This window comes from Rhodamnia argentea, chromosome 4, assembly GCF_020921035.1.
Source record: "Rhodamnia argentea isolate NSW1041297 chromosome 4, ASM2092103v1, whole genome shotgun sequence".
NCBI lineage: Eukaryota > Viridiplantae > Streptophyta > Magnoliopsida > Myrtales > Myrtaceae > Rhodamnia > Rhodamnia argentea.
Window position 1 is genome coordinate 9,088,849 of NC_063153.1, and position 15,284 is coordinate 9,104,132.

At 37.4% G+C, this 15,284-nt stretch overlaps 2 protein-coding genes across 3 annotated transcripts; one reads left to right on the top strand and one right to left on the bottom strand.

The window, feature by feature from the left end:
• The first annotated feature begins 1,953 nt into the window (after positions 1-1,953).
• On the top strand, positions 1,954-5,417 carry LOC115753738 (heparanase-like protein 3). 2 transcript variants are annotated; one of them, XR_007198212.1, is made up of 9 exons: positions 1,954-2,442; positions 2,616-2,652; positions 2,753-2,936; positions 3,049-3,197; positions 3,414-3,644; positions 3,735-3,924; positions 4,018-4,143; positions 4,485-4,594; positions 4,670-4,797. XR_007198212.1 is itself a non-coding variant. In XM_030692506.2 (9 exons), exons 1-9 carry the CDS (start codon positions 2,206-2,208, stop codon positions 5,033-5,035), a joined length of 1,620 nt encoding a protein of 539 aa, XP_030548366.1. In that variant the 5' UTR covers positions 1,954-2,205; the 3' UTR covers positions 5,036-5,417. The 2 variants fall into 2 exon arrangements, 1 of the variants encoding a protein (XP_030548366.1); XM_030692506.2 differs by having other exon boundaries at positions 4,495-4,594; positions 4,670-5,417.
• Positions 5,311-8,172, bottom strand: LOC115753739 (ER membrane protein complex subunit 7 homolog). Its single transcript, XM_030692510.2, has 7 exons — positions 8,015-8,172; positions 7,701-7,744; positions 6,667-6,775; positions 6,332-6,395; positions 6,137-6,253; positions 5,946-6,054; positions 5,311-5,742 (listed from the first exon to the last, which is right to left on the bottom strand). Exons 1-7 carry the CDS (start codon positions 8,107-8,109, stop codon positions 5,648-5,650), a joined length of 633 nt encoding a protein of 210 aa, XP_030548370.1. The 5' UTR covers positions 8,110-8,172; the 3' UTR covers positions 5,311-5,647.
• Positions 8,173-15,284: the final 7,112 nt, after the last annotated feature.

Genomic DNA, 15,284 nt, shown 5'->3' on the forward strand with positions numbered 1-15,284 from the left:
ATTATACTGGGTCAGCATGTCCGACCAAAAAAAAAATACTGGGTCAGCATATCATCTCATATAATTTGTAGTATTTGTGTACTCCAAGTTGGTGGCTTCAATGTGTCCTATGTCGGCATTGCAAGTCAAACTGCATATAGCTTGCTTGTTTTGGCGGTGCCGTGTGGATGATGGAATTCTCGATCCATTAGATGTATATCCCACCTCGAAGGGGGCTATATGACAAAAGCTTCCAGTTCTAGAGAAATAAATCATACTGCACATTTAGCTCTGAGAAATTATCACCCGCCTTCCAAATCGTCCCGGCCACTTGGAATTTCAAATTATTTGCTATTTTAACTAGCATGCACATCTGGTGTGACTGTGCTAGCGATGTTTCTATCCCGACAAACAGATCAATTTCCCCAAGAAAAGTTGCATTAGCTTAACATGAATACAACCATGCGAATCCAACCTTCCCCAGTAAGCAAAGTTGTCCGACTCTGACTTTCACGTGCCTAATCAGATTGGTGTGTTATGTCTAGGAAGAAGCTAAGGATGATTTCTCTCTCTCTCTCTCTCTCTCTCTCTCTCTGTGTCTATATATATATATATACTTGCAAGTTGGCAAATCTGATGCAATGATTTCTGTCTACCTGCACAATTGACGATTGCCATTTGAATGCACAATCCCTCCGAAAGACGTCTTTTGTCGATGTTTATCAATATTTAAAGTGGCGCACTTATGTTATTTTATGCTGGACACCAAAACCACCTGGGATCTAGAGGTATTCACACTTTGAACTTGATGAACTCAAATTGTAAGTCAAAGTTGCGACCTTTCCTGTGTTAGTGTTTAGCCCCTGTTTCCTATTGATAATGAATCATGAAAAACAGTTACAGCTTAATAAGACTTATGTTTTTCCATCGTGTCGGGTTGTCCATTCGCCTTGAGCACACTTACTCGTTCTTTTTTCCTCTCTTTCAGTCTTATTATAACTGGCAACGCTATGGAAATCGAGACCCTTTTCGAAATTTTAAAGATCATACGGACCTTAAGTTGGTTACTGTATGGCCCTTTTTCTCGTCTTTCTTAGATAGCGGTTCCGTCCGTTCTCGGAGTTCTTCAATATCTATGACCGTTTCTGTCATCATAAGCATGACTTTCTTTTAGGGATGCAACCACTTTGCCTAGGACAGTTTGCTTCCAAAGAGCATACCGACAAATTATTCACCCTAGTGATTTTGATAGTGATGGTTCCATCCAAATTTTTCTGATGGGGAAGGGAAGAGCTCTGAACAAGATAAAACACGGTCAATGAACATTGAGAGGATCTTTTGGAGCCTTCTTTTGGTGTATAATAATGAACCTTTACAGGTTCATTGTTCTGAAAGTTTGTGCTATCTGCTCGAGATCAGTAACTTTTCGATATATTCTAGTGCAGAAGTTTGACCTTTCCTTGGATTTCTGATTAATAAATTGATTAAACAAAACGCAAGTAGGGTAGTGTTAGATATACATATCCATCCAGGGAAACATGGAACTGGGGATACATGCACTGCAAAAAGAGTAAAGAATCTGTGGGGCTTCAATATGCCTTGCACACTTTCATTCCCTGACTTTTCTATGTCACAGTGTGAAACTAGACTCCCCCACTTACCCACTTTGAGTCATTTGGGTCCCTCTTCAAAGTTCTTTTGTCAAAATTTCTTTGTACTAGTGACCTCACTTTCCATGGTAGGACCCTTGGCAACTTAAATCTGCATAATTTAATACATGCTCAAGGAATCAAATGTTCCAGGCTCCTTGTTCCACCCATTTGAGCGTTTGTTTCTTTGGAGTCAACAAGAATCATGAGCGCCGGCTCTCCACCACTGGTTCATTCTTATCATCAAGATAATTCAGCAAGAAGCATATTCCTAACCATGCACGCAGCAGTTGTACTAGCTTCACATAAACAATTAAGCATCGAGGGAAAACATTGATCACTTCAGTTGTCCCGGAAGTAGATGAACATTTAAAATATCGAGGAAACTACCATTTCTCCACGGACCCTCCAAAGAACACAGCTTTCAAGTATCAACTTTTTCTTCTCCTCTCCTTAGACATCCTGTGTCTCACAAGTAGTCCTTCAATTCCGAGAAGAAGATAGCAACAAAAGCGTTCATGCTTCCTCCACCAATGAATTTGTTTGGAGCCTAGGACTGTTCTTGCCATTGTTTTAAATGTACTGTGGGATGGGGTCTCTGCTTGTTCTTGTGGGGTTGGGTGTTTTGGTGTTCTGGGCACATCACAACTCCATCTCAGCGGTTTCGCAGAGCACCGGAACTTTGCTCATCAATGGAACAGCATCCGTTGCTAAGACAGACGATGATTACATCTGTGCCACTTTGGATTGGTGGCCTACTGATAAATGTGATTATGGCACTTGCAGCTGGGGAAGAGCCACCCTCCTCACTTTGGTATGCCTCTCTCTCTCTCTCTCTCTGTTCAATTATGTATTGATACTTGCGTCTAGCTCTGGACTCTGCACTCATGCGCAAACAGAGCCACCAAAAGAAAAAAAATTAATCAAAGAGAGCATAACTTTCTTTTTGCAAGTCTTGGCTTCTCAATATTGATTTTCTCTCCCCAGGATCTGAACAACACACTTCTGCTAAATGCTGTAAAAGGTATGTGATTGTGCATGCTGATCCTCATTGAACAATTTCAACATGTCACATCATCTTGGTACTTCAAGATTAAAGTTGTAGATTCTATGCTGTATTGCAGCTTTTTCACCCCTGAGGATTAGAATGGGAGGGACTCTGCAAGATAAAGTAATATATGAAACACAGGGTGATGAGACACCTTGCAGCATCTTCACCAAGAACAGCTCGGAATTTCTTGGTTTCTCACAAGGATGCTTACCAATGGCCCGATGGGACGAGCTGAACTCGTTTTTCAAGCAGACAGGGTAGGCCTAAGGCTGAGATTTAGTTTACTATTTGTTCTACGTATGGCATTAATTCGAAGCCCCTTGTATCCTAATATCTGAGTACACTGACGTTGCTTTGCATATATTACAGGGCGGCCGTCACATTCGGGCTGAATGCGTTATACGGCAGGATAATCAGTTCAGACAGTTCTGTTAATATGCCCTGGAATTCTAGCAATGCCAAATCTCTCATTCAGTACACTGTCAATAAAGGCTACTCTATCCTCGGTTGGGAGCTTGGTAAGCATAGTGGTTCATGTTTCAGCATGGACCAGGAAAGGTGGAAAAGATACGGTTACGGGCCAGCTTAATATATTACCATATAGTCATCAAATTAACTAACCCTTCGGATATGACAGAGAGACATCAGAATATCAATTCCTGACATTTTTCTGTAGTGTTTTCTCAACAGTGAAGTGTTGTGTCTCTGAAATCTGTGCTTGTCTTGCTGGTTAGGCAATGAACTAAGTGGAAATGGAGTTGGAGCAAGAGTTTCAGCCCACCAGTATGCATCAGATATAAAAACCCTTCAACACCTAGTGGATGATATATATGCAGGTTTTGAAGTTAAGCCACTGGTCCTAGCACCAGGAGGATTCTTTGATGCAGATTGGTTTGCCGATTTTGTAGAACAAACAAGTAAAACTCTTCAAGTTGTCACCCACCACATTTATAACCTTGGTCCAGGTAATATCACTTCAGAATCAAAGCTTTGCTGTACTATACTATTTTGAGACAATGTGCATCAGCTTCATCAAGTTGAACTGATTTATGTAGGAGTCGATGACCACCTTATTCAAAAGATCCTCGATCCTTCTTATCTTGATGGGGAGGTGCAAACATTCAGCAGCCTTTGGACTCTTCTAAAGAATTCTGGAACTTCGGCAGTTGCATGGGTTGGTGAAGCCGGAGGCGCTTATAATAGCGGCCGCAACCTTGTCACTAACTCCTTTGTTTTTAGTTTCTGGTAAAATAGAACTGCCACGCATAACTACTTTTATTGGTGATTCTGATGAGAGATCATGACACTAAGAATTTTTATGTCATCTGTCTTGTATAGGTATTTGGACCAACTAGGAATGGCGGCCACTTCCGGTACAAAAACATACTGCAGACAGACATTGATTGGTGGAAACTATGGCTTGCTAAACACTGAAACATCCCAACCAAACCCAGATTACTACAGGTTGGTTAGTCATGAGATTTTAGCTTAAGACCTTAATCCAACTCAACTATTACCTAGATAAAATGAAAGGAAAGGGGTAAAAGAAGCTATCCTAATAGCCCTCTCTCTTTTTTGATATATTCCAGACGAAAATATTGGATCTCTAATACTACACAATGAAAAACAGTTAGTTGAGTGGTAATGGAATAGCTTTGCCGGAGGAGACTGTAAACTAAGAAATAATCAGCTTTTGACAGTGTAGAGGCCGGTCCGAATCCAAAGTTGAAAAGCAAACTGACAATCTTATTGTGCTAAATGAACAAACTAATTGAACGTTCAAGCTGATGCCGATACGTCACTAGTGCTCTGCAGTGCTCTTCTTTGGCATAACTTGATGGGAAGCGATGTTTTATCAACTAGCTTCTCGGGCACTGATAAGATTCGCGGTTATGTTCATTGCTCAAAAAACTCTGTAAGTGTCTTCTGCTCTCAAAACAAGGGATAGACCATTATAGTTGGGTTATATGCTGTTTCTTGATATCAACAGCCTGGGATCACTTTGCTGCTGATCAACCTTGATGGCAACACAACTGTCCAAGTTCACGTTTCGACTGGAAATGTAGCCAGTAATTTGAAACAAGAGAGCCAAACTCGCAGGACAAAATTTGCCAAAATGTCAAGAGGGTCATCTAGTGATGGGAACATCAGAGAAGAGTATCACTTGACTGCTAAAGAAGGAAATATACAGAGCCAAGTCATGCTTCTCAATGGAAAAGTTCTAAACACAGATTCATCTGGCAATATTCCTTCCTTAGATCCAATACATGTAAGCAACTCAGATCCGATTACGGTGGCTCCATTCTCCGCTGTATTTGCTCGGATTCCTAGCACGAATGTCACTGCATGCCAATAGTGCAGTACAGGACCACAGGCGCAGTGAACTTGCTATTTGTAATGGTAATTCTGAGGTGACCATAGCAGATAATTAATTCTTGAAAAGATTGTGACAAGCACCGGCAAAATTGAAACAGTCGCGAGTGAAGGCCAGTTAATTCATGTTTTGAGTTCAAATCCAGAGCGCTAATGACATGTGAACTTAAGCCTCTTTCTCCCTATCGGTAAATTGAATCATCACCAACAAAAATAAAGAGCCTTTCCTCATACACCCATCAGACATTAGCAGCAAGCTTCATAGAAGTGACTCAACTCCTGTATATCACCCCCTGTTTTGTGGCTACTAGAACAACGCAGCAGAGCTACAAATCTATATGAAGAAGGTACACGTTTGGTGAGTCTCCCAAAAGTATGCCTCAAGCATCAAGCTAAACAACTTCATCCCTAAAGTAACCTCCAAGAACCAAACATCCACTAAGCGGTTCAAGAGAAAATGCTTCAGAAATGCTTTTAGATCCTCTATTCAGTAAAACTTCTTGACAAGTAAACTTTCGGCCACGTGATTCCTGTAGATGATTTTGAAATGCCATCCAAAGAGAATGATAGATTCCTGGTAATCAGACTGCACTATTTAGTTGCTCCTTGCCGCTCCAGGCAACAAGTTTGACAGAGATGGAACTCCCTGATTCCTCATCTCTTCTTGTGCTCGCCTCATTTCTTCAGGATCTATTACCATGAACAAGCAAATTAATAAAAGGACAAACAAGATGATATGTGCTTGCAAGCCAACTCAACTGGAAATCAATTAAAAGGCTCAAATATTCATTTAATATCACTAGGTTGCTAGCAAATTTCGTGATGCACACCAACAATTGCATATCCTCAAGATCATTATGGTGGGATAACGCTATCTGGAAATGAGTGCTTACCCATGTTCTCAACTAATTTCGGCATTAGGAAAACGACAACCAGCATGAACCCAACCATCAGACCCATCGGGCTCTTCACCAGGGACATTAACGAGAAGGGTTCTCTAATCTGTTGAAAATCAAGATTTGAAGGGAAGAAGTTAAAACATCGTAACTAGAAATCAATAAGACCAGGCTCTGATCAAATCAACCTCATAGTACTGTTCCTCTCTCAACGGCTCTAAAACCAACTCATTCAAGATCCTCCTATTCTCCGTCAGGGCAGCCTGTACCTTGCCAGGATTCCTAGCACTGACATCAACTCGTACCTGAGCATTTATAAAAACATTGAAGTCAGACAGTGATCGGAACTTGGTGGATAACTAGCAAATCAAGATCATACCCACCGGTGAAAAGAAATATCCAATGGAGGCCACCTCAATCAGATGTGTCCCAGCCGAGATGTTATGGCTTTTTCGAAGTATAAATTAAGGAACATTCTCATGCCAAACACTATCAGATACAAGTGTATGGCCATCATCTTCGCCCATATCAGCTTGTGACAATTGAAGTAAAACTTGAAGGAGGTAATAGGGCAAGTCATGTTAACATTAGAGAAAGGAGCCCTGCATTCACTTTTTTCCAAAAAAAGGCATAAGAATTTACATGGAACAAAGCAGGATATGCCGAAGGTGTAATAAGAAGCATCGAGGGAAAAAACTACAGTTTAAGAAGAGGATACAATGAAAAATATCCATCTGGTCTGAGGAAAGTAATTTTCTTGCCACCATTAAGGATAACTTTAGCATCTGAAATCTTTCCCATAAGACCAAATGTCCTCACACCAGCTCCTGCCAAAGCATTAGTAATTTCGGGTGAAGAGGCAAGGAAGGATGGTTGCATTGAAAGGAAGATCAAATGGATAGTTCTTGAAATTGAGAACTAAAACTGGAAGGATCAAAATCTTCCAGTGAAAACTATTTGCACCGTCCCTCAATCGACAAAACAGGGAGAATATACATTTTAGACAACCAAAATTAGCCAACTATCTCCACTTTAAGTAACTAAGCAGGGTAGACTTCTGAGCACCGTTACCTTTCTATAACTTCCCTTCTAGTTCTATCACACATGATAGACTTATTTGCAGCAAGATTAGACATTTCTGTCTCTTCCATGATGGAAAAATGTGTAATTTCACCATTACATGATTCCAAATAACTGACGAGCTTATAACTGATCGGCAGTAAAATTTATTATCTATCAGCCAAATACTAACAGCCCCATATTAATCTACATGTACAGAAGATGTCATCAAACATAATAGCCTGAAGCAAGCATCGGATAGTTGCTCTAAACATAATACTATGGTGAAAACATGACTGAGTGCCAAACAATTTCTTTGAACTTAGCAATACCTGCCTTATCCCAACCCCAACAGTTCTCAAAGACCTACGAATACACTCATGCCCCAACTTGATAAATTCCCAATGCTACCTTTTGTAGTAGCTCATACTCTCCCTGGTCTTCACTATCGCATTGTCTGTCTTGAACATGGATAGACACATGTGGCTGAAACATAAAGTTCTAATATGCCCTTTAACTTTACGAGGTTCCAGAGGCAAGAATCAAGCATTCAGCAAATTCTACCCAAAACAATACTCACAAGCTACCATCAGAATCAGACTCCAACAAAAACGAAAACTTCCGGGCACAGAGCAACAAATTAGCCAACAAAATTCAATAGAAGGATAACCCAAGGGCAATCCAACATCGTACCAGGGATCCTAACGCGGCCATTGATCGTGAAACCATCAGCAGACCTGCAAAACGAGGACGGACCCAACCACATTAAAAACAGCTAATCGAAAGAGAAGCAGCAGACTTAATTTGGAACCAAAAAAAAAAAAAAAAAAAGGAGAAACGGAATACAGTTCAGACAAGAAGCATAATTCTTCGGTCTACATAATTTCTGTGCCCATTCAGTTCGAGTCTTCGATCGGGTCAGGAAGGAACAAAAGTAGATCAAAAAAGAAGAGGAAAAAAACAGAAATTTAAGCTTCGGAGAGTAATTGGATGAGGAAAAATCATACCCGGATGAAACAGCAGCTCCGACGGAGAGAATGAGGAAGAAGAAAGAAGCTGAGAGCGCGAATAGAAGCGGTCGAGATCTCGCGTTCGGAGCCATCGCAGGAGAGAGACACACGGTTGCAAACGTTGGAGCCTTGACTCTTATTGCGCGTAAAGCAAGAGAGGAGTCCATTTCGGGCCTAAGATGGGCCTGAACACGGACATGAAATGAGCGTTGGACGCACAATTTGGGCTTGAAACTCTTCGTTTTTGTTCCTTTGAAAAAAAAACATGTTTTGTCCTAAGAAAAAATTCAAATTATTGTTCTCGCTTTAAAGCTTAAAAAATTAATCCTAGTATTTTTTTTTGGGTCCAATAATCCTAGTATTTTTTTTTTGGTCCAAATAATCCTAGTATTTGATAAGGTCAGTTTTACGCAAAACCCAATAACAGCGGGACAATGAGCCCGTTTGTGATTGCGGCGGAAAGGACAAAGCGGCGGCAGAGGCCCAGAGAGGGAATGGGGATAATAGGGTTAGGTTTGGATTTTTGAGTTTAGGCTCGTCAAATAGCACGACTTTACGGAATCTATAACTTACTCGATAAAAATTCAAAAAATAGATTGCTAAAGCATTAAACAAAAGATTGTTTGATAATAGCTTAAAGTACAACATCAAATGTCATTAGCCCTTTAGGAAGAACATGCTTTATCCCGTTGATTATGGGTTCCCATTCGGTGCCTTAATTATCTTTAAGTATTGATGACCCATCGAGGAATTAATTAGCTTCACAACTAACCTTTTCACATGAATCAACGGTTCAGATGATCGAACAAACAAATAGGAGGGCTGATGGAGATGGGTAGAGGATCTCCATCCAGCTCTTTGCCAATTATCGGACTGCGAATGATATGGGTAAGCCCTAAAAAAAATCCATTTGGTGTATGTTCATTATGTATTCGCCCATTGAACGCCTATGAATATTTTACTTAATCGAATAGTTTAAGTGAAATGAGCATTATCAAATATAGATTTAATTTTATAAGATTTTGACTTTTCTCTTATGCAGTACTTAATTAATAGAATTATCCATCTCGATTTTACTTTAGAAAATAAGTAAGAGGCAAAAAAGTTTCCAACATAATTATGGTAAGAGAAAATGAGGGGGCTTTTTTCAAAAATAGGTCCAAATTTTTTTTACCAAATTCGGTTTAATTCTTTTTTGTTTATCAATTGGGCCCGTACGGCTGTCCAAGTGCCGCATGGGCCCCGTGCGGCCCTTTTTTTGTTTTTTTTTTAATTTTTTTTTACGCTTTTTAAATTATTTTATATTTATAACATTCATATTTATATAACTTTGTAAAATATAATTTTTATTTTATTTTGAAGTCTATTTTTATAACATAATTATCTGTAATAAATTGATAGTATTTATGTTATTAATCTATTTAGTATGTAAACAATTGATAAAAAATATTCATAAAACTTCAAAATAATTAATTTATGTTATTAACTATATATCTTAATAAAAATTTCAATTTATTATTGATAATTATGTTATAAAAATAAGCTTCACATTATGTTTGTTTCATGTCTTAACAAAAAAGGACTCGGGGATTAAAGCTTTGAGAGATCCAAAAAGAGACGCCAATCTAACAAACAAATAATTCTTCATTGCTGCTTTGCTCCTGCTCTTAGGATGCAAGAGTCAATGTTGTATCTAATTAGATAGTGAGATGCTTACATGGCAAGGAGAACTAATGTGAGCTTTCTAAATGGGGTAAGCATCAATATAAGTGGAGGTTTTAGATTCTGGAGAGAGAAAATTCTTTGGAACCGGAGATCCTTGAACTTGCTTATCATTATTCTCCGGGTAATTGCTTGGTTGTCCACTATCAAGTCCAAGTTTCTTTGTTCTAAAAGGTAATAAAGTATTCACATAGAACTACATGACAGTCAACTTTGTGTGGAGCTTGGTAATGATATTGCTAAATACCGTTGTAGCCTGTCTTGTTAAAATGAAGTGGTGGGGCACCGAGTTTGCGTTCCTGCCGTTCCATTAGATGCTAGCAGGAAATCCTGCTATAGGTTCATCTCTTTTCAATAGATGATCAATCCGCTTTCGCGGAGGCTAAGTCAGTATCTTATCAAACTTTCTTTGGCCTCATCGGATGTTGTTTCCTAACCATAGAAAGCGAAGCACTTTGGGAAGTCAACATGTACTAATCGCTCCTCCGCACTCCACCCTCGCCCCCTATTTGAGTGAGCTTGGAAGAAATTTGCAGAATTTGGTTAGGTACCAATAAGGGGGGACCGTGTCATGTGACCAATATAAGCTAGACTTTGAAGCAAATCCAAGATTTCATAGAAGGAGAAATCAACATGGTGGATGAGCAGGAAGCACCTAAGAACCCCAACGTATTAGATTTTTTTTTTTAAGAACTCGCTCTCTAGTCACACTCTGGTCTCAACATGCTAGGCCGAGGTAGTGTCCGATTTTCTGAAACTAACCAAAATCAATAAATAGGGAGAGAGTAGTTAGATAGGAAAAGTAATCAATTGACGAAGTTCATGCCACGACGATCTATATGGAAGAGCAATATCGTTGATGCATTCCTGTTGAGAAAGTTTTCTATTTTCTTATATTCTCCAACTCTAGATGAGTTTGAGACATTATATTGCGCTCCTAAGGGAGAACTTGGACACTTGGTATGATCGCTAGAAAGTATTAAAAGTATATTCTGTTCGTGTATTGGCTAGCACGTTATTCAACATTGGTTAATTCTTTCACTCTTGCTCTTCTTCCTTGTGCATTGAGAACCTCATGCCTATTTCTTTCTTTGAAAGACAATGTTAGCCTTCTAACTAATAAAGTGAATTGCTGTCTTCCTTTCATCCTATGTGGGATGCAAAAAAGACAATATTTTGTTTGTTTTTAAACAAACTTCAACAATCCCCCACTTTGTTTGTAAAACAAAATTATGAAACAAAATTTCTATAAAAAATACAGCCAACATTTCCATGAGATTAACACACTTGTATAAAGGTCTTTTTCGAGTTAAACCTTTATTTAATGCAAGTATCTCAAAACTCTATCAAAGTTATAAGTAGCTTAGCTTTAAACTTGTTACTCTAAATAATAGAATCGAACATACCGCATATATACTAACCTCTTGTTTCAGCGAGAAGTTCATAATTACTAGCACTATTATGGCCTTGTGCTTCTTCTTGTTTCATAAGCTCTCTAGAAAGTAACCCAAACTTTCGTAAGAAGTGGCACTACTTCTAAGCCAATGTAGGTGAAGTATTACCACGTGTTTCCGTTACTAATAAACACTCTACTAAATTGTTTTATACTTCATTAAGAGTATAGCTCAGCCTCTAAAACGTAACGGATGATATTGATTTCTCATGTTTGGGCTAATGTCGGTATCAAACAATTACTTTCAATAACTTGTTTTTACCCATTAAACCTTATAACTAGTGATGTGCTAGTATTATGTTGGGTTACCATTACTGTTGATTTTAATCAAAGGGTTTCAGCCCAATTTCTTTTGAGGTCACCTTTACCACATCTCTTGGAAGAGCCTTTGTAAATGGATCAATTAGATTCTTGCTTGACCTCACGTAAACAATTGTTATAGTACAATCATGAATCAATTGTTTCATGTACTCATGTCTTAGATTGATATATCTAGACTTATCATTATAAATGCTACTATAAGCCTTTGCTAAAGTAGCTTAATTGTCACTGTGAATAGAAATAGGAGGCATAGGACTAGGTCATAATTTGATGTCTATCAACAAATTTTTTATCCATTCAACCTCTTTCCCACTTGCTGCTAAAGCAATAAATTCGGATTCTATAGTTGAGTGAGTTATGCATATTTGTTTCTTGCTCGCCTAAGAAACAACACATCCACCTAACATGAAGATCCATTCAAAAGTGGAATGTTTATCTCCCACACTAGAAATCCAACTAGCATCGGTGTATGCTTCTAATACTGCCGGATAATTATTATAGAACAATCCCAAATTTTTAGTTCTCTTAAGATACCTAAAAATTATAGTAATTGCATTCCAATGTTCTATATTTGGATTGCTAGTGTATCTACTCAACTTACATACCGAAAAAACAATATCGGGTCTAGTACAATGCATCGCATACATTAAAGACCCTATAGCACTCGCATATTCAAGTTGTGCTACTGCTCTATTAGTGCTATAATTTAATTTGATACTGGTATCATACGGAATACTTGTTTCTTTGAAACCAAGATGTTTAAATTTATCTCCCACACTAGAAATTCAACTAGTATTGGTGTATACTTCTAATACTGCCGGATAATTATTATAGAACAATCCCAAATTTTTAGTTCTCTTAATATAACTAAAAATTATAGTAATTGCATTCCAATGTTCTATATTTGGATTGCTAGTGTATGTACTCAACTTACATACGGAAAAAACAATATCGGGTCTACTACAATGCATCGCATACATTAAAGACCTTATAGCACTCACATATTCAAGTTGTGCTACTGCTCTATCAGTACTATAATTTAATTTGATACTGGTATCATACGGAATACTCGTTTCTTTGAAACCAAGATGTTTAAATTTATTTCACATTTTCTCAACATAATCACATTGGCTCAATGAATAACCCCCACTATATTTTTTAACTTTAATACCAAAGATAGTATCTATTTCGCCCAAGTCTTTCATTTTGAAATTTGAAGTTAGATACTTCTTAGTCTCAATGACTCTAGCCATATTAGTCCAAAGATAAGCATATCATCAACATCTAAGAAAACTAGAACACCATAGTCTTTAGTGAATTTAGAATATATATACTTATCAGCACTATTATGTTTAAAATCATTAGATAATATGACTAAATCAAATTTCTCATGGCAATGCTTCGGTGCTTGCTTAAACCCATAAAGAAATTTGACTAATTTACATACTTTCCTCTCATTTTCAGGAAGAACAAAACCTTCTGATTGTTCCATGTAAATTTCCTTATTTAAATCTCCATTTAAGAAAGTAGTTTTAACATTCATTTGATAAAGACAGAGATTATAAATGGATGCTAGAGCAAAAAGAATTCGAATAGATGTTATACGTGCTACAAGAGTATAAGTATCAAAATAATCTATTCCTTCTTTTTTTTTTATACCCTTTAACTACTAACCTAGCCTTAAAAGCTTGGATAACACCATCAGAATTGTATTTTCTTCTGAAAATTCGTTTGCACCTAATAAGTTTAGATCTTTTTGGTAAATCTGCCAATACCCAAGTATTGTTGGACATGATCGGGTCCATTTCATCATCTATAACTTCTTTTCAAAAAGAAGCATATCTAAAAGACATAGCATCACTAAAATTTTTAGGATCATCTTCTAAATTTAATACTATGAGGTATTTATTTACCTCATTATTATCTCTGTCTTCTTCTACGAGGAAAACATGAGTGATAAAATCTAGACCAAAATCCTTTGATTTTCTTGCTCTAGTGCTTCTCCTAAGTTCAATCATGATTTCATAATCATTTTTTATTTTCTCATGAGAATCTACGTGTATTTCTATGGGTTCCGAATTATTTGTATCTTGTATTTGAGCATTATTCTCAATAACTTCAAAATCTATAGAGTATTTATTCTCGAAGAATTCAACATTTCTTGATTCTACAATGACATTTGAATCTAAATCAAGAAACTTATAAGCTTTACTATTCTCAACATATCCAAGAAATATACTTTTCATAGCTCTAGGGCCAAGTTTTGTTCCCTTAGGATCCGGTATTCGGTAATATGCCAAACACCTCCACACTTTAAGATGTGACAAGTTCGGTTTTCTGCCTTGCCAAACTTTATATGGATTGATGTTATTTTTCTTGGATGATATCCTATTATGAATGTAACATGCAGTAAGCAATGCCTTTTCCCAAAGATTAATTGGGAGCTTTGAATTCGAAAGCATATAATTAACCATTTCTCCTAAAGACCTATTCTTTCTTTCAGCCAAACCGTTTTGTTGTAAAGTGTACGGTGCCGAAACTTGATGAATAATACTATGTTCTTCACAAAAGGCTAAAATATCATTTAGGAAATATTCTCCCCCTCTATCCGAACGTAGAACTTTAATTTTCCTATCTAATTGATTTTCCACTTCAGACTTATATTTTTTAAACATAATAAACGCCTCATTCTTTGATCTTAGGAGATAGACATATAAGTATCTACTACAATCATCCACAAAGGTAATGAAATACCTTTTACCACTACGTGTTATCATGTCATTGAATTCACATATGTCACTATGCACCAAATCTAATAAATTCAAATTTCTCTTAACACTAGAAAATGATTTATTTGTTAACTTGGACTTAGCACATATTTCACATTTATCAAATTCTCCATTAAAATTTATCAAGTCTAACTTTTTCATATTCTGCAAATAGCGAAAATTTAAATGTGCTAATCGACTATGCCATAAATGAGGAGAATCAACAACGTAAGCGTAAGACACAATATTATTATTGATACTCGGTTGATACATGCCATCATTGGCGTAACCCTTTCCCATAAACAGCCCATTCTTCGACAGGATAACCTTGTCGGACTCAATCAAAATCCGAAACCCCATTTTACAAAGCGGATCAACAGAAACCAGATTTCTCCTAATTTCGGGTACAAATAGTACATTAAAAAGATAAACCTTGTCTCCAGAAGTAAAATTTAAAATGACTGTGCCTTTTCTAGTAACATTTGCAAGAGTTTTATTTGCCATCTCAACCTCTTGAAGATGCACTTCAACAATCTCTTCAAAGTGCTTGAACATTGATCGATCCTTGCATATGTGCACAATTGCACCAAAATTGACCCACCAAGTAGATTCGACGGTGGTAGAATTGACTTAAGAAATCATGGCCACAGAATCCTTAACCTTTTTAAAAATATTTAAGTTTGAAAACTTAGTTGAAACCATGGCCACGTAGTTCTCTTCAACCATATTTGCATTTGTCTTAACTGTTAAAGTATTATTGTCCTTAAATGTGCTCTTGCGGTGTATGCACTCCTTTGCATAGTGACCCTCCTTGCCACAAACAAAGCAATAACCATTTTTCTTCTTTTGTGGCTTCTTAAAATTCTACCCTCTCTTGCGTTTCAAGTTTTGGTGTGTTTTGGATTGAAATCCATTTCCCTCCACAGAATTCACTTTGGTATCACACAAAACAGGTTTATCACATAAACGTGACTCTTCCTCAATGCGAAGATGTTTTTGAATT